The 22,638-nt window shown below is 39.1% G+C and overlaps 3 protein-coding genes across 6 annotated transcripts; 2 read left to right on the forward strand and 1 right to left on the reverse strand.

The window, feature by feature from the left end:
• The first annotated feature begins 183 nt into the window (after nt 1-183).
• On the forward strand, nt 184-7,522 carry piga (phosphatidylinositol glycan anchor biosynthesis, class A). 4 transcript variants are annotated; one of them, XM_044217251.1, is made up of 8 exons: nt 185-348; nt 1,465-1,611; nt 1,786-1,947; nt 2,054-2,324; nt 2,775-2,907; nt 3,308-3,440; nt 5,581-5,787; nt 6,802-7,522. In XM_044217251.1, exons 2-8 carry the CDS (start codon nt 1,501-1,503, stop codon nt 7,084-7,086), a joined length of 1,302 nt encoding a protein of 433 aa, XP_044073186.1. In that variant the 5' UTR covers nt 185-348; nt 1,465-1,500; the 3' UTR covers nt 7,087-7,522. The 4 variants fall into 4 exon arrangements, with proteins under 4 accessions (XP_044073185.1, XP_044073186.1, XP_044073184.1 ...); XM_044217250.1 differs by having other exon boundaries at nt 184-348; nt 1,465-1,947; nt 2,826-2,907; XM_044217249.1 differs by having other exon boundaries at nt 1,465-1,947.
• Nucleotides 7,523-8,414: 892 nt separating this feature from the next.
• Nucleotides 8,415-13,586, forward strand: asb11 (ankyrin repeat and SOCS box containing 11). Its single transcript, XM_044217253.1, has 7 exons — nt 8,415-8,588; nt 9,007-9,086; nt 9,188-9,295; nt 10,262-10,412; nt 10,495-10,629; nt 11,791-11,979; nt 12,091-13,586. Exons 1-7 carry the CDS (start codon nt 8,492-8,494, stop codon nt 12,213-12,215), a joined length of 885 nt encoding a protein of 294 aa, XP_044073188.1. The 5' UTR covers nt 8,415-8,491; the 3' UTR covers nt 12,216-13,586.
• Nucleotides 13,587-14,555: 969 nt separating this feature from the next.
• Nucleotides 14,556-21,868, reverse strand: LOC122886069 (gastrin-releasing peptide receptor-like). Its single transcript, XM_044217939.1, has 3 exons — nt 21,201-21,868; nt 17,196-17,547; nt 14,556-16,154 (listed from the first exon to the last, which is right to left on the reverse strand). The coding sequence occupies exons 1-3, from the start codon at nt 21,614-21,616 to the stop codon at nt 15,840-15,842; spliced, it is 1,083 nt and encodes a 360-aa protein (XP_044073874.1). The 5' UTR covers nt 21,617-21,868; the 3' UTR covers nt 14,556-15,839.
• Between the last annotated feature and the right edge of the window lie 770 nt (nt 21,869-22,638).

Consider the following 22,638-nt stretch of genomic DNA (forward strand, 5'->3'; position numbering starts at 1 on the left):
AGACTTATAAAACAGTGCTTTGAGATTTACAATAAAACAGAGTTAATGTTATATTCAAAATTTGATGTAATGTCTCTCCCCAAACCACAGACTGTATATAAAGTACACAGTCAATGCCCCACACAAACAAAACAGACTGTATATAATATACAGGCTATGAAACAAACACACAACAGATGGCAGCAACAGCTCCATGGTGCGTCATTGCGTGTGACGTAAGGAAACACCAGGAAGTGATACAGGCGGCTAACTGGCTAGCTCGGGGCTAGCGAGTAGAAATGAATCTCCATCTGAAACATAGTTGTGTGTGTTTTCAGAGGCTGGAACAAGACTGACATTTTGTTCACGGTAAGGCAATTCGGACTAGGAACACTATCTGCTTTAATGTCAGTCAACTGGTTAAATATGAACAACGTTAACTTGATGCTAACGTGTAATGAAATAGATGAGGCACAAAAAACGTTAATGTAGCTTAGAAGAGTTGACCCATAGTCACCTTGCACCAGCTAAGTTAGTCTCCGAGGTGTTTGTAAATACTTCATGAGCGACCTTAACTATCCCGGCATAGTTAAACGGATAGCAAATGCAAATTAAAGGGACAATTCACTAAAAAACATTTCTAATGCTAAGAGAGAAGCTGCTACACTCAGTAGTGAAACAGGTGCTGCACTATTACAATACCAAATGTCGTTTTATTGGGATATGTGGAGATTTGAAAGCAGCTCTAAACCCTACATGATCAAAATTGGTTTATCACAGGTTTAGTATTACAGGTGTAAATGTTGGTCAACATAAAAAGTACTTGAGGTAATTTATAAACTGCTCTGGACCATTGTTTACAGTCATCTGTAATACCTGAGTTGGTGAATACCTGACTATCATGTCTCAGCTGAGTCATTAGTGCTGGTCGATGTTTATATGAGATATGAGACCAAATATTTCTGAAAAGTATCTTGCTATAGTGAAATATATAGCTGATATATCATAATCAGAGGGGGCGTGGATGACCAAGGGAAAAATATGGTGAATGAACATAATTTATGTAGGGAAATAAAGAAACAAGAGTTTGCTGATGCTATCGTGCTGACCTGAATAATTTCTTTTATTTCAATCGAATTCAACTTGGCTCCTATTATATTTGTTTCTCCTCCAATTTTGTTAATGATTGATAAGAATTCAATCTGTTTATGTGTGGTGGGGGGCTTCTGAAGGGGGGCATGACAGAAAGAGTTTGAGAACCACTGGATTAGTTGATGGCCAAAAAGTTCATCGCCAGTTCATCATTTTGGTAATCGTTTCACCATTTAAGTCATTTATCAAGCAAAAAGGCCAAAGAATTGCTGGTTCCAGCTTCTCTTCAATTCTTAAAAAAATATTTAAATTATTAATTGATTATTAAAATACTTTTGTCATCAATTAATTTTTTGTTGATCAACTAATCGATGAATGAACTAATTATTTCAGCACTAGTGAGGTGCACAGCCACACAAGGAATCTACAATGGGCCAGCGAAGGAGAGCAGCAGCTGTGAATAACCCTTCGTCTCATAGAGTCTCTGGAGCTCCTGCAGAGGTTGCCAGGGTCCCCAGCAGGAAGCACAACATCTGCATGGTGTCTGACTTCTTCTATCCGAATATGGGAGGAGTAGAAAGTCACATTTACCAGCTATCACAGTGTTTGATTGAAAAGGGACACAAGGTGGTGATTGTCACCCATGCCTATGGCAGGAGGAAGGGTGTCAGGTACTTGACCAACGGACTGAAGGTCTACTACCTCCCCCTGCAGGTGATGTACAACCAGTCCACAGCCACCACCTGCTTCCACAGTCTCCCACTGCTGCGCTGTGTGTTTGTAAGGGAATGCATCACTGTGGTGCATGCACACAGCTCGTTCTCTGCCATGGGCCATGATGCACTGTTCCACGCTAAGACCATGGGCCTTAACACGGTATGTGACTTATTATAAGCCAGGTCTCAAAATCACATGATGTGTTTATATCACTATGCTACAAATAATCTGCTGGCATAAACCTAAAGAGTTTTATGATTTACAGGTATTCACTGACCACTCACTCTTTGGCTTTGCTGATGTGAGCTCTGTGCTGACCAACAAGCTTCTGACTGTGACGCTGTGTGACACCAGCCACATTGTGTGCGTGTCATACACCAGTAAGGAGAACACAGTGCTCCGTGCAGCACTCAACCCAGAGATAGTGTCTGTTATTCCCAACGCTGTTGACCCGACGGACTTCACCCCTGACCCCTCCCAGCGCCAAGACGACAGGATCACTATTGTTGTGGTCAGCCGTCTTGTCTACCGTAAAGGTACGGAGAAGCTGTTGTATTAGACATTTTAGCTTATTTGTTCGTATTTCTACTGGTCAGTGTAGGCTGTAATTGTAGGCGGCATGGTGCCCTTTTTTGGAGGACTAAAGTTCAAGCCCTCATGTTGGCTCGAGTCATTCACACCTAAATATCTCTTTCAGTTCCAGGGAAGGTGTTACAGTTGGTGGACAATATTACAATAAACTTTGATATATTTGATTTGGCTTATATTAGCTTTTCACAGATATATCAGTATTGGCTGATAATGTTTTTATGTTTAAAAAAAAAAGTTACATCAGCCGATAATAAATAAAAAAATTAATCAGATTTTTAAACACAAATATCTGTATTGGCCACAAATATTCAGTATTGGTCAGGCTATTAATTAATTAGTATTGCATCATCTTCATTGTGAAAGTAAGTGTTCACAATCTCTTCCCCCTTTTTAAGGAATTGATCTTCTTGGTGGAATAATCCCAGAGCTCTGTCTCAAACATCCAGATCTGCATTTCCTGATTGGTGGAGAGGGGCCAAAGAGAATTGTCCTGGAGGAAGTGAGAGAGAAATACCAACTACATGAAAGGTACTGCTGAGAATATTTATAATAGGGAAGTACCACTTAAACCTCTTTCAGGACATGGTCTCTGTAATAACATTTCATAATGAGGCAAGTTATTGAAAGAAATCCTATAAAATGACACCACATTACCTGCATCGTTATGTTCAATCTCAGGTATTAATATTGCAGCAGCCACATTTCACAAACTGAAAGTTGACAACACTAGTTAGCATTTATACAATGTCTGGAGATGATTGTAGTTAAGCAGTGATGTGTGTGGAAATACAGATAGGTGCTGCATTACCTGTGTCGTGAATGTCCAGCAATTAACCTGTGACAGCAGTCTGGCTTGGATAGTCAAACACAGGGTTTGCTTGTGAAGGTATTATTATGTGCCTTTCTTCTTTGAATTGTGTCTCTGCAGGGTGCGTCTGCTGGGGGCTTTGGAGCATAAAGATGTTCGTAGAGTTCTGGTGCAGGGTCACATCTTCCTCAACACATCTCTGACTGAAGCGTTCTGCATGGCCATTTTAGAAGGAGCCAGCTGTGGACTGCAGGTTTGTTGCCATTCATACAATAGTTCAAGGACAAGGGATTGTGTGCCATGTAGGGCAAAGAACCAGGTGATTTTACTGATAACACACCTTCCACTGGAGAGGAGTAAATTGATCTTTGATGTTGGATTGATGTGACAACCTGAACACTCTTGGCCATAATTGATGCAATATTTCCTATATCTAAGAAATAAATGTGAAAGCTGCATTTCCTGTGTTTACATTTACTTTCTACTGCAAATTTTATCACAAGAGTAGACATACTGCCTCTCGTCTCCTACTGTCTCTCCCTCTCTCTCTGTCTCTCTCTCTCTGTTCCAGTCTCACTTCCTCAAAATTTGCATTGATTTGATGTAAAAACAGTTATTGTTCTGTCCTAAACATTCAGCTTAATTCATGTCACAACACAAAGCAAACCATTGATTTCTACAATTTATCCAATGTATAAAAAATGTTTAAATAATACAAATGGCTATAAAACAGTAACAAAAGAAGCATTTCATAACCTCAAATCAAGCAGCTTTACAAAAACAGCTCTATTGAAGCCCATTCAGCTGAATAGATTTGGCTTGACACAGCTGAAGATGTTGAATTGTTTATGTCACAGATTTCCTGTGGGTTTGTGCTCGTAGGTGGCTGCTCCACTCTATCTCATAGCACTGCTTAAAAAAACGTAGCACATAAGGGGAAAAAATGGGAGCGGCAATTTAAAATGAGATTGGCATCCATGGACAGTTTGTGGTACAAAAGGAGCCATAGATAGAAAATCATCACAAAAATGAACAGAAATAGTTAACAATAATAACTGCAAATGGCAGCAGCCAGACACTCACATGTGACAGGAGAAGTTGGGTCTGGTGTGTCTCAGGAGGAAGAGAAAACAGCATCATCAGGAATTATATTCCCTTGCAACCATATATTTGGTTAGCTGGACTCCACCTTTCCCAACTCTTTACAACAGAGGTGGTGAGAGCAAAGTCAGCACGAGGGTGACCCCTTTCAGACATGCACTGCTTTACTTTAATCTGATGGCAGTTTAACATGTTGGTCTCATTTCTGAACAAGCACCCTGGTCACTTTTACATAAAGTCACGACGGCAGTCTCACTAGGTCGGACCTTATAACATTTCAATATCACTTTCAACATGGCTGAATGCCGTCAGATTAACGTAAAGACAGCAGCAGCACAAGAAAGTAATACATACAGAGAAAGAGAAAGGCAGAGTCATATAACGTCCCCGCCTTCTAAGATCACTGTAATAAATGTATTATCTCATTCATCGCCTGCACGGAATCAGTTTAATAAACTAGGAGATGCTTTGAAAGAGCCCATTTTATGTTGTTAAGGAGATTCTTCATAAATCAGATCAGTAAATTTTTCACCTTGTGGTGCAACCAGAGCAATGGTCATTAATTAAGGTCTCAACAACAAAATATGTTTTTAAAATCCATCAGTGATGCTGCCTGTGAAAGAACAAAAATCTGTCTTCTTCCTTGCTGTTATAACATTTTTAACTCACCATTGTTCTCTCTCTCTCCCGCAGCTGGTGCCAAAATAATATAATAAATGTCCTGTCATGTCTGAATGAAGCCGTAAGGAATATTAACGTAAAAGTCACCTATGTCTGAATGATAAAAAGCCATCACAGACTGACAGAGCCAGCAATGTTACATATTCCATGTCTGAAATGTCCCTTTTTCGACACAGGTTGGATAATTTCTGAAATATTTTCTTTAAAGCATTTGAAGCAACATAGGAGTCGCTAACAATGAGATAAAACTCTTGTTGACCTACAGTGACTCTGGGTGTGGTCAGTGCACCCTTATGTTGCTGTTCGGTGTGTTTTCAGATGCACACTTATGTCTGACCAACAGTGATGTCAGGGCGTGGCCAGAGGTGAAACAGACTCTTTTAGCCATCAGAGGTCAATGAATTTCTGCTTTACAGCTGTTAATTTACTCTTCAGTCATGGTGAAGCAAGACCATTTGCTTTTTTATATGGTAGGGAAAGCACTTTAAAATCTTGAAAGTGATGCTAGTACAGATGTTGTTTTTGTTCTCTCATGTTGAGATTTATACGTGTGTGTGTGTGTGTGTGTTTTTTATACAATGTGTGCATCCAGTTTTTGTTTTACTTCTAAGGTGGTCAGCACTCGTGTGGGGGGCATTCCTGAGGTGTTACCTGAGGACTTGATTACCTTGTGTGAGCCTACTGTGCGGTCATTGTGTGCTGGTCTGGAGACGGTCATTGCCCGGCAGCGTTCAGGATCCGTCCCCTCCCCCGCCTCTATCCACGCTTCCGTGGAAAATCTCTACACCTGGAGAAACGTTGCCGAGAGGACTGAAAAGGTACCAACACCAAAACATGCTGTTTCATTCAATTGTATTCTGTTTGTACATTTGCGTGTACTTAAGACATTCTTGTTTCAGCATTTATTCTTTTACAGACCAAAACTAGCTACAGCAGAAGCTTTTGGATTTTTGGATGTAATTGTGCTGTTAAAATATGGACTTACATAGTAAGTATCATATCATATGGAGAACGACAATTACTATGTTTACAGTAGCCTGACCGATACTGGATTTGTGAGGTCGATACTGATATTAATATTTGGGGTCGGATGACAATGTATCAGCCAATCGTACATTTTTACTAAACTCTGACTGCTACAAAAAAAACACATAACAAACAAACAATCTTGATATGGATCCCTTAGATTTGATTTTTTTTTTTTTTTTTTTTTAAGGAATTGTGAACATGATACATACTGAGCAGGACATTGGTGTGAAATCAACTTATCAGCACTCTGGTGGACAAACTATGTAATGGTCACACTGTTGCTTAAGTGATATATACACCGATACATCTCCAATAAGCTAATATGGACCGATATATCAGCCCGGCCAGTTAATCAGTCTAGCTCTAATGTTTACACATATTTGTAAAACTCAAAGACACCTTTGCACTGTGAGAAAAAACTGTGCTTTCACTACAGAACATCAGTCCTCTGAGACACACACACACACACACACAAGTATAAATATAAATCAGGCAGCAGCATCCTCTATGACTAATACAGTTACAATAAGAAAGACATGCTTTCAAAATAAGATATGGGGTAGGGGAGCAATCTGATTACTGACCTGATGAATGTATACATAGATACAGTAACCAGGTTACTACAGTTCTTGTAAACATGTTTTCTGATTACCGTGTAACTGGATTTCTCTGAGTAATCCATTTTCTTCTGTGCATGTAAATCTTCTGATGGTTCACACAGCTGAGGCTGCAGTGATTGAGCTTCACACTGAACGATAAAACGCTGAATTGTTTGACTCTGATCACCGTGTTTTCCCTCTCAGGTGTATGACCGAGTAGCTGGAGAGGAGGTGCTTCCCCTGGACAGACGGTTACGAAGGCTGAGGGCTCACTGCGGCCCTGTGGCTGGCTCCATTTTTGCATTTGTAGCTGTTTTAGACTTCCTCTTCCTGCTGCTTCTGCAGTGGTTGGTGCCAGATCGGGTCATGGACGTCGCTGTGGACGCCAGCGGACCTCAAGGACTATGGAGGCAGGAACCAAGCTGTAAAGTCAGAGCTCCTTCTAAAAGTGCCATGAAGCGAGCAGCAGAGCCGGAAAGTTCATCATAGTAATCAGACTATACCTCTGCCTCATTAATAGCTGCTTACATGGCGTCCTCTTTATGGTGCTGACTGACATGAAACATGGCTACTGAATGCTGAATGTGCTCATGGTGACTCCAAACATTGTTTACAGTTACTTATCAAAAGAGACCTTGTGTGAAAGCATTTGCACTGAACAGAGAGAGTAAAAGGGCTTGTTAATTGTTCACTAGGAAACAAAATGGCAGTAACCTATATTCACATGGATGCAAACATAATTTTGTGCAGAGCTGTACATCTGTGCAAATTCCTTTATTTGTCTGATTTTGATATCATGAATGCCTCTCCTTTATTTAATAATTTCAGATGGTACATATTTATATGAAACCTGGGAGTTTTTTTCAGATGGTGTGACTCCCAGACAATCCACTCTGGAAAATAAAGTGTAGTTTCTAATGTTTAATCTGTTTTCACATGTCATTTCATTCAGATTATATACAGCACTGTAGCAGTTTCATCTTCTAGAGACTGTTACATGAGACAGTATGCATCGAAAGACATTAGACGACTACTTACTTAAAGTTAGTTTTGCAAAAGAGATGGCTCTGTGGAATGAAGAGTGCCAGACAAAACACAGAGAAGTTGTGAAACAGGAGGTGATAGAGATGGGATGGCATGGCTTTTTCAAGGCTAACAATGCAGATTTGCATAGCGTCGTGATTGGAAGTTTAAACATTATATCGTGCCTGCAAAAAAAACTTGTTATATGAGTTCTTGTAGAGAGAGCTAAAACTGAAAACATAAAACTTTGCTGTATTAAATGTGGAATGTCTAAACAGATCAGTAGATGTGTGTCTACATGTAGAGCTTATTTCTAGAGATATAATGAGCTGTGTTTTTGCTTTGCTGTGGAAAACTCTTCAAAATACATTTTGAAGGAAGTAGATGTGTTTTAATCTGTTTTATTGTAAGTAATAATTACATTTAGATCCTGTTGTGACAATATTTCAATCACATAACTTTGGATAGCAATATCTTCTGTGCCTTTAGCTGAAAATATGTTGTCAGACCAGAAGATAGTGCACCTCCACACTTAACAGATTTTGTAAGATGAAATACAGCAAACTGCTCGTTTCACCCAAATATCAGTGTGAAACTTGTTCAAGCCTGTGTTGTAGCTGTTTGTATGCACAAGTGCTTTATTCAAGGTGTATCATCAACACAGGCCCATCCTAACAACCATTGTTATGCACATACTGTAGTCTATACCCACAGACTGGGACGAGGGTGGGCGGGAGGTGGCAATGTGGGGGAGGTGGCCAAGGACCCAGATAAGAGGGGGAGGAAGGCCGACTTCAGGTTTGTGTATCCGACTGGACAAGCTTGAGTCCTGGACAGTCGTGAAGGAGTCTGCTGTTGTTTCATTTTCATCATGGCTGCTGTTCAAACAGAGGTTTCCCTGTACTCACAACCTTGGCAGAGGCCCCTGTACATCTATGGGGGGTTGGCGTGCAACTCACTGATGGCTGGTAAGCTTTTTTCTTTGTCTTTTTGTCCCATTCAGCTAATTTTTTGTTGTTATGAGAGAAATTAAAGTCATACAACTGGATTACATTTGTTATTACTTGAGCAAATGTACACACTTTCTGTTAAGTGTGGTATAGCTTTGGACCGCTTTGCATTAAGCATCAAATCAAAAGTGTCCTTTTGATTACAGATTGGCTGAGACCTGAAAACTTTGCATAAAGATTGTTTACTGGGCTCTGCAGGAGCCAGCCAAACCCTGGGTGTGATTATTCAGTGAGTTTGGTGTTCAGAGTTGGAATGACCCTGAAGAACCAGATAAACATGTATTCAAATGAGGTCATCTTAGCATTACAGTGGCCATGAGCGTATCTCTGTGTTTTCTGAATGTGGAGACCTTTCCGATCTTATTGTCTGTCTCAGATTCCTGGTCGGACAGAACTCCTCTCCATGAAGCCGCCTACCAAGGCAGACTGCTACACCTGAGAAGCCTCATCGCTCAGGTGAACTTAATATGGGTCTTTCTTCATATATATACACATCAAATGCACAGCACATGCATGGTTGTGTCTGACATTATTATCCTCTCTGATCTCCCCTGCAGGGCTTTCATGTAGACACACTCAGCATGGACAGAGTCTCTCCTCTCCATGAAGCTTGCCTTGGTGGCCATTATGCTTGTGCCAAGTTCCTGCTGGACAATGGCGCAAATGTAAGAACACATTGTCTATTTTCAGTTTAAAGATGGGCTTGTTTTTAGCGTGTTTATGATCTAAATCTGTAGAAATGACTCAACAAATCTTGAATAAGAAATCACTTAAGTTTTATGTTGTCATACCAGAAGTGTTTATTACAAAAAGGACAGGTTTAGGTATCAAACCTGAGGTATTTATCCAGGGAATCTTCTGGTTGTACATGAGCTCAAATATTTGGGAATAATAGTTAAAGAAATTCACAGCTTTACTTTTAAAAAACAAGCAAAGAAAGTTGTGGATACAGTAAAATTTACCTTTAGGTTCATCAGAAACAATTGGACTGTTCTGAAGCCTATTGAGGTAGTATACAAGCAAGCTGTGAAGGTTTTGGACAGAAAGCCAAATCACCATCATTGTGACATTTTATTAACAATTGAACTTTTAAATTGGGATAATTTTATAAACACAGCGTTAGTTGGGTCTGAAAACTACAAAGTTTGAAAATGAAAACAATCAACAGTTTTGGAGTTAGAAGGAAGTGAGCTCACCAGACCTCTGTAGCCCGCTCCTCATCTCTGCTTGAGGCTAGCGGCTCAAGGCTACATTAGCTGCTCTAGCATATCACACCAACACCCCCTAACTGAACTGTTGGTGGTCCAGTTGCATTGTGGGTAATGTAGGCACCAGATTTTGACAAGAAGAAGAATGTGTGGCATAAAAAGATGATCTGGTTATGTTGCATCGATCATGTCATTGTCAGTATTCTTTTTTGTTAGAAAGTTGAAAATTGGAGAAACAACAATGCCAACATGACTTATTATTTATTTTCATCCTACTCTATCCATCAATGTCTATATAGTGGATCCTTCTACATGCCATATTTAATGTATAATGTTGGTGTGTTGTCCCTGATAAATAAATGAATAATGTAAATGCTCTATTGGCCGTAGCATCATTATCTTTCCTTTCATATCCCCCCATAGGTGGAGGCAGTATCAACAGATGGCGCCACACCTCTCTTCAACTCCTGCAGCAGCGGGAGTGCTGCTTGTGTCAGGCTCGTCTTGCAGCACAGTGCCTCCATCCACACCCCCTACGAGCTGGCATCACCCATCCACGAGGCCGCTAAGAAAGGTGTGTATGTGCAAACATGTATGAGTGTAAACACATGATCTGTCAGTGCTCAAATTCTCATGCTGTGCTGTTTCTCCATCAGGTCACAGAGAGTGTCTGGAGCTGCTGCTGTCGTATGGCGCTCATATCGACATGGAGCTGCCAGTGGTGGGGACGCCGCTGTATTCTGCCTGCATGGCCCGGGCTGCAGCCTGTGTAGGGGTGCTGCTACACTCAGGTAGTGAAATCTGCAAACTCTGCAGTGTCACAAAAAGTCAGGAACAATCATAAGTCACAGAGTTTATCCCTCTACCAGGGGGTGAGAGAACTTGAACATCAAAGCCCCGTTTTAGGTGTTTTACAGTTAAATTAAATATCCTAGAGATCTAAAAACACACAAAAGGCACAAGGTAGCACAGGACATTAAGTCAAATATTAAAAGCAGTAAACAGGTGAGTTTCTCATTGCCTTGCCTAAAACATGCAAAATGCAACAAGAACCCCTTCTCACTAAAGGAAATACATTATCATTTCCCTGAGCTACTGCATATGTTTTCAACTACTTCTAATTCTTGTTGCATTGCATATTCCAGATGGGTAATTTGCATACTCTAACTCTGGAGTGGGTACAAAGAAAAGTAGACAACATAATGATCCAACACAAGTAGCATAATCCAAAGTAGGAAGACTAACAATTTTGTGTTTTTTTTTAATTACACACCCTATTAATTCATGAATCTTGTTAACTTCTCAAACGTGAGAATTTGATGCCTTTATTTGTCATACATGATAGTAATGTAATTAAATATCTTCGGGTTTTGGACTGTTGGTCGGACAAAACAAGACATTTGAAGACATCACCCTGGGCTGTGGGAAATTCAGATATTTTCACTATCTTCTGACATTTTATAGACAAAACAATTACTCGATTAATTGTGAAAATAATCATTAGCTGCAGTCATAAAATAGTTAAAAACAGCTTTTTTTTCTGTTGCTCCCAGATAGTTTTTTTAGCTGTAAACACTGCCATTTGTCTTCCCATTACTTTCATTTTGCATGGAAACGGGAAAACAGTCTTTCGGCAGTTCAGAGCAGCACATAATTTTTATGGCATGTCTAGACTTGTCGGTCTAATTTACAGAACTGTCAGACACAGCTGCAAATAATTAAATATTTTTCATAGTTCTGCTCTAAGTTCCCATCTGTTCACATTTTGATTAGTCACCAATTTTCACACTGTATAATTTCCTAATAATTCTAACCACAGAGTGCTGGAACAAACAGTCTGTGAGAACACATGGACGCTTTTGGCGTTTATAGTCTAAATCACATAATTTAGCTGTTCTGATGCATTTACTTGAGTCAGGTGTTTAACCATTTCTGTTTGTGTGCACATGTAGGAGCAGATGTTCGAATAGGATGTGGGCAGGACAGTCCTTTACATGCTGCAGTTCGAGGTGGAGGAGCCAACATAGTGGATCTTCTGCTGGACTTTGGGGCTGATGGGTGTTGTAGGAACGCAGAGGGAAAGACTCCTCTGGATCTGTCGTCGCCAAACAGCGCAGTTAGAATTGTACTGCAGAAAAGGGGTATGTTGTGGACACTCACATCCACACGTGTTACACAAACACCCAAAACCCAATGTGTTGATCTTCTAGAAGGTATAACAACTCTACCCTCTATCTCTCCGGCCTGCCCAGGTCCCTGCTCTCTGTCTCAGCTCTGTCGGTTATGTATTCGCCGAAGTCTGGGAAGGAGTCGTCTCCACGGAGCTTCCAGCCTCTTTCTTCCTCACAGTATCAAGGACTTCCTCCTCTACCAATGAGACGTGTCTGCCCTGCTTGTGTGGCCACATATACTGATTTGTCCTTCACATTTGTGCCTCGTCACTGACTAACAAGGCAAGTGAAAGAATCCACATTCACAGAACGGAACTAAGCTTTGTCAGTCATCTGTATTTTATCATACGGTTGCTTTTAATATTATAATAACTTCCATATTGCAGTGACTATAATGTATCAGGTTTTGTATTTTTGTATTTTTATTGAAGTGCTTTCCATTTCGTGTCTATGGATTTTACATTATTCCAAGATGTTTTTAAAGGGAAACTCCATCGATTTTGCACAATACAGCCTGTTACAGGTCTTGGGGAGTACTACTACATATGTGAAAAAAGGTTGTATAAATTGTATACAGAGGGAGCTGTGCTGTCTGATAAACTGCCTCAAGTGATGTCACTTGAGTCGAGTTGTATTGTGGGTAATGTAGGTACCAGGATTTGACAAAGAAGAAGGTGTGGAATAAAAACAATATTTCTGGCTCTGCTGCATCGCTGTTATGAAAATGTTATAGGAGTGCAATGCTAAATCAGTGGAGCGCTCGTTTAATGACTACATAATGTAAGGGGCTCATCCCTATTTTCCAGGGGTCCTATGTGCCCAGCATGGTTGTCTCTTGAAATAAACTAATAAATAACATTGTAAGCGATTGGAATTACAAAAGAATGAAGGAATGAAGAAATGCAGTTTGAATGGTAAAAATCCATTCAGCCACTGTGGAGATATCAATATTTAAAGTCAAGAAAACTGTCCTGCCTGCAAATTTGAGGGTGTAGGTTTCAAGGAGTACATCAGTAGGTTATAAGCTGTAGATGGGTGATTTCAACATATTGGCCCAGGGAAACAAACGTTGAACATTTGACCTTGGGGAAAAACTGAGAACATCCTTAATGTGTCATATTAAGAGGATATTGAGCTGGGGAACAAAGGACCCTGGGAGCATATTAATGGTCCCAATGTACGTTGTCTTGTTTCCATAGTGTTTTCATTCAGCAGTTACGGTTGTTTTTTTTGCGTGTTTTTTCAGAAATAAAGTTATTTTACTGTTTTAGTTTGTCACATATAAAGTATGTCTGTCCTCTGCAATTCCTGCAATAAAATCTATTAAATCTGCAGACCCAAACCAGTTAAATTTTACAAAGGCCCCAGCCTTTATTGTAGTATAAGCCACAGGAGTAATTGATTGGCTGTGAATAAGGAAACCAGAAACAACCTTAGTCATCATCCTGCTGAAGGCAAGATATCTGAAAACATTTGGTGAATAAAGCGCGATGTAGTGGAGAAGAGTTGTGGGATGTGTTTTAAATTTGATGGAATTACAAAATATGTATAAAAGAAATAAAATCCACAATCTTTCACTGATGTCTCCATCTTGTACAAAACAACCTTTGAAGGTCACCGAGGGCACATTTTCTGTGAAGCCAAAGTCTTCAGTGGATTTACACTGAAGGTCCAGGTTACATACAAAGAGAAGGTCCAATGCGATAAAATGAATAATTCCAAGAATATGATTTAATTTATACCTTCGCTTTCACTTGTGTTGCTCCATGGTAAAATGTCAGATATGTATATCATATCTGACATATTTGTGATACAAATCAATTCAGCAAAAAGTTTTCTATTTTTATTTATTGACTTTTAACAGCTAAGAGTTCACCATCACAAAACCTTCTCATAAAAATGCCGACCAGAGGTGGTCATACATCTCAAATAAAGTTTAATTGTATATAAACGTCCAAATATTGTCAGCACATATTCATGGTGAAGACAATAAAACAACAACAACAAATTAACACATGATTAATAGTCATACCTTGTGACTACACTGTTAAACTGCCACCAATATCTTACTAGAGTTTAAACGATTAGCCAACTGACAGAAAATGAATCATCAATGATTTTAATAATCTTTCAAGTCATTTATCAAGACATAAGAATAAGAGTTTACAGACATGCTAGCTGCTCTGTGAGGCTGTATGTATGCACAGTGGTGCTTTGAGCTAAATGCTAATGTCAGCATGCTAGCATGTTCACATTAAGTTTACATGAACTTAAGTAACCGGGTTCTCAGAGAAACCAGGTGACGTGGGACAATGCTAACATGCTGATGTTTAGCAGGTATAATGTTTATCATGTTTACCATCTTAATTTAGCATGTTAGCATGCTAACATTTGCTAATTAGCACTAAACACACAGAACAGTTGTGGCTGATGGGAATGTATTAGTTTTGCAGGTATTTGGTCATAAACCAAAGTATATACCAAAGGACATATTGAAATTTTGACCTGATGATGGCGCTATATGAAAAGTTAGAGGATCACCAAAGTTATTACAATTCATCCTGAATCCATGAATTTTGGTAAATGTCATGGCAATCCATCCAGTACTTGTTGAGATATTTTAGTCTGGACCAAAATGGTGGACAGACCGACATTACCGTCCACAGAGCCGCGCCACTAGAAGGCTAAAAATGCTACATATTCAGTGTCTTGCTTTTAAAAAATGTCAGAATATTCTGCTTTTATGTGTCTTATATCACTGTGAATGGAATATTAGGTTTTGGTCTATTGGTACAACAAAACAAGGCAGACTAAACATTGATTATTCATAAAAACAACCAATAGATGAATGAATAATGCAAATAATTATTATTTGCAGCCCCGTATATTACACATCAACATTAAACAAAATACATACATAGTTTATACAGAACTAAAGACAACCAACACACCATCAACTAACAGAATGCAACAGAAGCATCTCTATGTACACAATATGTGACATTTGACAATTCTACTAACTTAACATTTGGCAAACATTTATATGTGGCCAATAGAACTTTTCTAGTATAAAGAAAAGCAGAAGTTGTTCAGTTTGAATTTTTTACAACTATTAATCCCTCAAATGTCAGAGGGACCTTCTGCTCTAACTCCAGCAGATAAGTGCAGATAGAAACATGCACAATAAAGCTGATTTTTATGCACGGTTTCCACTGCAAATGACAGTTGATAAAAAAAATTTGCCATTTAAAACCATAAGTGATACTTGATTATACTCAGTTTCATTTTACATCTATACGGCTTTGGGTTTAACACCAAAACAGACTTATAATACAGAGAAAACTTACCAACTACCATTTTTCTTCTCTTACATTTGTTTGTCAGGGAATATGTTCATCAAATATAACGATTAAGATGTTTTGTACTGTACTTTGACTTTACATCTGCAGTGATTGCATTTGTCTTTCAACCAACAGTTGTTATTTTGTTTTAAAGCAGAGATTAAATGTTTCTGACAGAACCTTTGAGGCTTCCTGCATCACCTCATTTTTTGATGGCTCCGACTGGATAGTTGACAGCTATAGCTAAGACATTAAGATACTTTTTAAAAACTGAACATTATTTCAAGGTGTTTTGTAAAAACGGTAAATGAGAGGTGATAATTAAAATGAATTTGAAATAATTCAGGAGTGCGATGGCTTGACAACAGGGATGAATGACTGTAACAGTGTCCGTTCAGCACACTGAAGTCCGCTGACATCAGTGTGAGCAAAGACGACCAACATGACTCCAGTCCAGGTGTTATGAAGTTTATGAAAACACAAATGCTTTCAGACGGTGGTTATGTTTGTACTGCCACTGTTCTGACTGTACAACCGTCTGGGAGAAGTGCAGCACAGGAGCTGCTTGTTGAAGTGTTTGCTGAAGCTTTTGCTCATCAGGTAGAGAGCAAACGGGTTCACACAGGAGTTGGTGAAGGCCAAAATGCGAGCACAAACGCTGGCAATGAAGTGGCCCAGCGAGGTGTCCACCTGGTCGTAGTGGTAGGAGCGGTACAGGTAGATCACATGACTGGGCAGCCAGCAGACAGCAAACAAGCCAACAAACACCAGCACAGTTTTGGCCAGACGCTTTCTGGACTTGATCTGACAGGAGAGTGGAGAGAGAAGAAATCAGTTTCTACAAACAAACAATAATGTGATATATCTGTATGGTATGTACGGTATAACGTGTATGAATGTTATAATTGATATCTTTGTCCTTGTTATCATTTTTTTGTTTTTAGCCACACTAGCAGCATGGCTCCAGGGAGTGTTGTTCGACTAGCCCATCACTTTGGTTTTGAGTGAAATTGATTGACAGCTATTGGATGGATTGCTATAAATCTGGTACAGACATCTCCCCTGCAAATAAATGGTGATCCTCTTTTTTTCTAGCGCCATCATCAAAATTTTAATTTGGCCAGTACAAAACCGAAGTGTAAAAAAGACAATTAGCTGTTTTACGGGGTTATGTGCCAGATTATTTCTTGACCGGGAGCAGTTGCTAGGCAACCAACAGAGACTCCAGCAAGTTACTGATCCCAGCCAATTTATAGTCCAGCCCATAACTGGCAAGAAAATAGTGAATTGTAGTTCTATGCTTTGTTTTTTGTCCAGATTAAAGAAACGAGATAAAGTGTTAATTAGTGAGCTTTAGAGGTGCTAGTGAGTGGATTTTGTTATCTTTGTTATCAAGGCTAGCTGTTTCCCCCTGTTTCCAGTATTTATGCTATGCTAAGCTAACCGGCTGCTGACTGTAGCTTCATATTTACAGTACCAACATCGATCTTCTCATCTAACTCTCGACAAGAAAGCAAATGAGTGTATTTCCCAAAATGTCGAACTATTCTACTGATGTATTTGGAGAACTTAATGGTTTTGTTAAATGTTTCCTTAAATTGGTGTAGTCCCTCATTCGTCCAGGAGTGTTCCATCGTAGAAAAGGTTTCAGTCGTAGTCATCTGGACACTGTTTTCAGAATCAAGACGTTTCGGCTCCCATCCGGAAGTCATTCTCAATTGTGAAAATGGTCTGAGAACACGCTATGACTCAAACCTTTTCTATGTTTCCTTAAATTGAAAAAAGGATTAATATAAAGCTCATTTTGTAAATAAGACAAATAAACAGAGGACCCCACACTCAGACCTGTCTCTGGAGGTGCAGGTGTCCTTCAGCAGGGATGTCCACAGAGCTCCTGACCAGACTGCGAGCGATGAAGCAGTAGTAGACAGATATGATGAAGAGTGGGATGATGTAGAAGATGAGGAAGGAGGCGGTGGAGTGGATTTTCGGGTGCAGCTCCCCGGCGTGGGGGTAGGGCGCACAGGTCACAAATGTTTCATTGGTGTGGCTGGTGGTGAAGGTGTGCAGGTCGGAGAAGACGGCTTCAGGAATCGCCAGAGTCATGGAGAACAGCCAGATCGTCCCCACTCGTAAACAGACACTGAGTCTGGCGCTGGACCTGTGGATGTCCAGCGGTTTGACTATAGCTTTGTACCTGAACAGAAATTGGAAATTAATGGTGATTCAGCAGCAGCATTCACACTATTGTTCCCCTAATCGACTACTCCTTCCACATACTTTCAGCTACAGATTTCATTTAAACTTTAAACAGGTCACAAGACTTTGAACTATTAAACTTGTATTCAGCTTTTTGATATCTTTTACAGTTTTTGAATTATCACAGTTTAGGTTTTATGCTTTTTTCAGTCCTTTTCTGAGGTTATAATGGGTGTGTATTGCACTGCTCAGTGTCACTTGACCTGTGATGTCACCCGCCGATCCTTTGTTCTGCTTTTCCAAAATGTTCTGACCTCAGCTCTTATAACGTCCACAAAACTTTCACTTCTCATACGCAATTCATATACCACAATGTAGGCAGATTTGTCCTCTTTAACACAATGTCAGTGTTTAAGCAATGGGACTTACAGTTTTTGAATTTTCTGCCTCAAAGCAACAAGAGAGCCCTTCAACTGTCATTGACTCTGACTAATGATATTTTTGCTCTGACGCTCTTGAGCTAAAACACAAACTTTTAAAACTGTGATTTCTCAGTATTTTTTTACTGAGAAGGCAGCATGGAGAGGGCTTTGAAACAGTATTAGACCTCATGCTGAGGAATTAAACAGCAAAGCCTTATTTTACAGGCCTGTAATAACCTAATCATTTTCAGAAATTTCCTTGAAAGAACTAAGATAGTCTGGTACTAATTAGGGAAACTTTAGTTTACTTAGGTTTTAGTCAGTTGTATTTATAAGCAAGTCATTGATTTCTTCATGTAATTTCAATTTAAAAATTAGCTGAAAATATAACTGAACAGCCAATTTAATAAATAAACATGAAAAATCCAAATACTTAAAAACTTTTAGAGACTTTTATTTTGGTGCCTATTGGTGGTTAGGTGGGAATTCTGGGAAATGTGTATAAAATGATGCAAGACTTCCAAGACTTCTAAAATATGTCTACTTGATTGTACCTTCAGCTGTTTCAGCGTTAATTCACAATTCAAAACTACCTCTGTCTCACACACACACACACACACACATAGAAACAAACATACAAACACACACACACACTTTCTCCAGCCTTTGGGTTTACCTTAAAAATAAAGAGCAACCATGTAAAAGGAGCTCACGGGGGGGTGGATTTTCAAAATAAAAGCCCTAGGCGGTAACAGGAGCTCACAGGGGGCGATGGAGTAGGCTTTATTTTCCAAATAAAAGCCCCAAAAGGTTACAAAAGCTTACGCCAGGCTTCTGGAGTGCTGACAACTAAAATAAAAAATCTCATTGGACCTCCTCTCCTCCTCAGCTCAAACTTCACATCCTTTCACATCTTATACTGACATTTCAATTTCTTTCAGTTAATACACTTCAGATGGCATCTCAGCTCTGAGGTGCTTATAAGTCACCCACCACTTCAAGTGTATTCACACCTTACAAGTTACCTGACACTGAAAAGGGGTGAACAATGGAACATTATTTAAAAACATAAACTACCTATAAAATTATAAACTCTTTTATAGTTATAGATATAAAAGCCACACCCTTCTTCCCAGATGAAGCCTAATGTTTTGTTCCCCACAACAATAATGTAAGAAAACTTAAATAAAAACATTAAAACTATATTTATAATAAATTGATAATTAATAAAGTACTCAATTTTTAAAACATTTTACATTTTCCCAAAGTAATTAAAAATAATAATAATTCTAAAATAAATGATAATATGAATAATTTCATTTAAATATCAAGACTGTTACTGCATTGTTGCTGCCTTGTTGCCTAGTAATATTATTATTGTACCCTGTAATTATTATATAGGCACTGTAATTTAAAAAAGTCCCTCTTAAACAAAATTGTTAACCCTTATTTCCTAACATCTTGTATTCTTCCTTTGTACTTGCATATAGTTCCCCATTAAGTATTTTATTGATACTCTGCACTAAATAATTATACGAGAAACTTGGAATGATAAGACTGTTTATATCAAAATGAACTCTGATTACCTCATTATAGCTTTATCAGTATGCATGTTATTAAAAACAACTGCAGAAAGATGTGTTATTTTGTCTCATCACATGTAGCAGTCCACCACTTCCTACAGAAGGAGACAAAATCTCTTCTTTTAATCAAAGAAAGCTTTGATAGCTTATCTCACTGTATTATACAGCAGAGAAAATTCAATTAGGCCACAGGAGACAGGAATGAGACTAAACAGCCACAGCAGATAATATTAGCTCTTGGATAGGATGAGTTACAGATCAAAGAGACTGGTATTAAATGTTCTTTTGCTCTCAATTTTGCTGAAAATACTAAGCGCTGATGGCAGCTCACAACACATTTTCAGACGACTTTTCTCGACAAAAAGCTCAATTTGGACCCTTCTCTATCGATCAGAGACCTAATATTTATTCGGTTTCAGGTTGTTTCATAACAGATCAGCACCAGAACCTGTATAATGATTGGAGTTCTGCTCTTTAATCAAATCATCTCTTCATATGTTATGTCACTGGTTCCCAACCTTTTTGGCTTGTGACTCCTGTGTGTATTTTCTGCTTTCCTATTCTGTCAATCATCTTGTGACCCTTCAGGTTGGGAAACACTGAATTAGATCAATTTAACTCTCGGCAACTCAAAATCACATAACATTACACTTTTCTATTGCAATTAATATTCCAACAAGAACTTATTTGACATACTGTATTTGTACAGTATCATTCTAGTAGTTCACAGTATTTATTTAACTAGTTATTTAACTATCTAAGCCACTGATGGGTCTGGTTTATAAACTCCACTCCTGTTGTGTGGACAAGCATTGTTCAAACCCACAGAACTTTAAATTATTTGAATGACCACTAATGTCATGTTCTCAGTATTTTTCAAGGAATATTTGTGTTTGTTGTTGTTTTCTTTTTTTCTTTGGGGGGGGGTACATATAAAATAAAATACATAAAATTAAAAACTCACACATGTTGGATATTTTTTGGAGGATGAGACCACTATTTTTAAACTCAATCATTTCAGATATTGAGTGAATATTAAGTGAGTGTCTAGGCAACAGTCTTTTATTCCTGGCAGCATGGAGAGGGCTTTGAAACAGTATTAGACCTCATGCTGAGGAATTAAACAGCAAAGCCTTATTTTACAGGCCTGTAATAACCTAATCATTTTCAGAAATTTCCTTGAAAGAACTAAGATAGTCTGGTACTAATTAGGGAAACTTTAGTTTACTTAGGTTTTAGTCAGTTGTATTTATAAGCAAGTCATTGATTTCTTCATGTAATTTCAATTTAAAAATTAGCTGAAAATATAACTGAACAGACAATTTAATAAATAAACATGAAAAATCCAAATACTTTTAGAGACTTTCTTTTTGGTGCCTATTGGTGGTGAGGTGGGAATTCTGGGAAATGTGTAAAAAAAAATTATGCAAGACTTCTAAAATATGTATATATTTGATGTAATGCTGCAGCCATGCATAAAAAACACGATTTCCCAGCCATCGCAAGCATCATGTCGCAACAACAGATTAAGTGTCACACTGTAGTCCTGCTGTGTGAGTTTTATTCAATATAAAGAAACCTGTTGTTTAAGGAATCAAGAAGAAGAGAAGTTAATGACACTTTGAAAAGCATGCCCAGGCTAGTACCGGTCAGCGGAGAGAGCAGTGAGCGTGAACACGGAGACTCCCACCGAGGTGAGCTGGATAAACGGGATCAGTTTGCATCCAACGCGGCCGAAGAGCCACTCGTCCACCAGGTAGCGGCTGGCGTCCACCGGGGCGCAGGTCACCAGGAGCAGCAGGTCCCCTAGAGCCAGACTGGACAGGAACAAGTTGGGCACCGTCCGCATGGACTTGACCGACAGACACGTCTTCATTAAAGTGACATTTCCCACGAGACCCACGATAATGATGACTCCGTAGACGGCAGCGATTCCGATACCAGGGAGCCAGATGTTGTACTGGTGCTGCTCTCCTGTGGAGTCCCAAAACACTCTGGAAACATTCAGAACCAAAACCCTGTTGTCCTCTGGGGTTATAACGAATGAATCCTCCAGAGACATAGCAGCCTACAGAGAGAGGACAGAGGTTTTCAACAGGGGAGTCTGATGTGTCCTGGTGCCTGACTTTATAAACTATATGCCCTCCTGCTGCTGCGTGCGTCATTTCACGCGCTACAGGCTACATGCTGTCGAGATGAGGGTATAAAAATGTCTGTAGGGAATGTATAGGCTGATCTCTTTCAACCTCCTGAACAAAGGCCTACAGTCCCCCCTTTGATTTCCCCCTAAAATAGCTTTAAGGTTATTAAAATCGTATTCCTTGTAGATAGGCAAACTGGGTTTAAACTCAACGTATTTAATGTGATTCAGAATGTATGCACACTGGAAATGTCCAAGAATACACAAAGTGGTCACCCTAGACTATATCTTTTATGGCTGCACTGACCCATCAAATGAAAATAGTCTAGTTGCCTTGTGCATCATTTCATTCACATTTCCCATAATTCAGCCTGACATATTTGGTATACTTGGAAACGCTGGGGTTCCCACAAGAATTTGAAATAAATAACGCTGTAAGGGTTTTTTAATGGTTGGCTGCACAGCATGACTTTGTAGTGTAACAACTTTCCCACTTCACTTCCAAACTGTAGGTAATACACATTTTGTTAAAAATGTATCTTACTACATTTCATTTTCATTTAAAAAGAAAGTGAGGTGTGGAAGTTTCAAACTTTTATGTTTTCACGTTCAAAGCATCTTTAGTTGCCACTAAACCTTTCACCTACACACTGTTCAGAGTCCCCACATCTCATACTGGAGCTGCATTATTTGCTGGTGCATCAGATGGTGAATAGGGCCCGAAATCATTTTCTAATATATATGCAAATTGAGTTTTCTTGTATCAAGGCAGCAGATAAGACAGATGAAAATATGCTTCTCTGAGCATGACTTGAACCATTTTAATTTTCCAGACTCTTCTGTTGTCCACATTTGAGAACTTTGGTCAAATTTGCCTAATGTGTTTTCAAAGTGCAAAATGGCTGCATAGTTCTCAAACGTACCCCTCCCCCCCAAAAAAATGT

Source organism: Siniperca chuatsi, linkage group LG12 (assembly GCF_020085105.1).
Source record: "Siniperca chuatsi isolate FFG_IHB_CAS linkage group LG12, ASM2008510v1, whole genome shotgun sequence".
In the NCBI taxonomy this organism is placed as follows: domain Eukaryota; kingdom Metazoa; phylum Chordata; class Actinopteri; order Centrarchiformes; family Sinipercidae; genus Siniperca; species Siniperca chuatsi.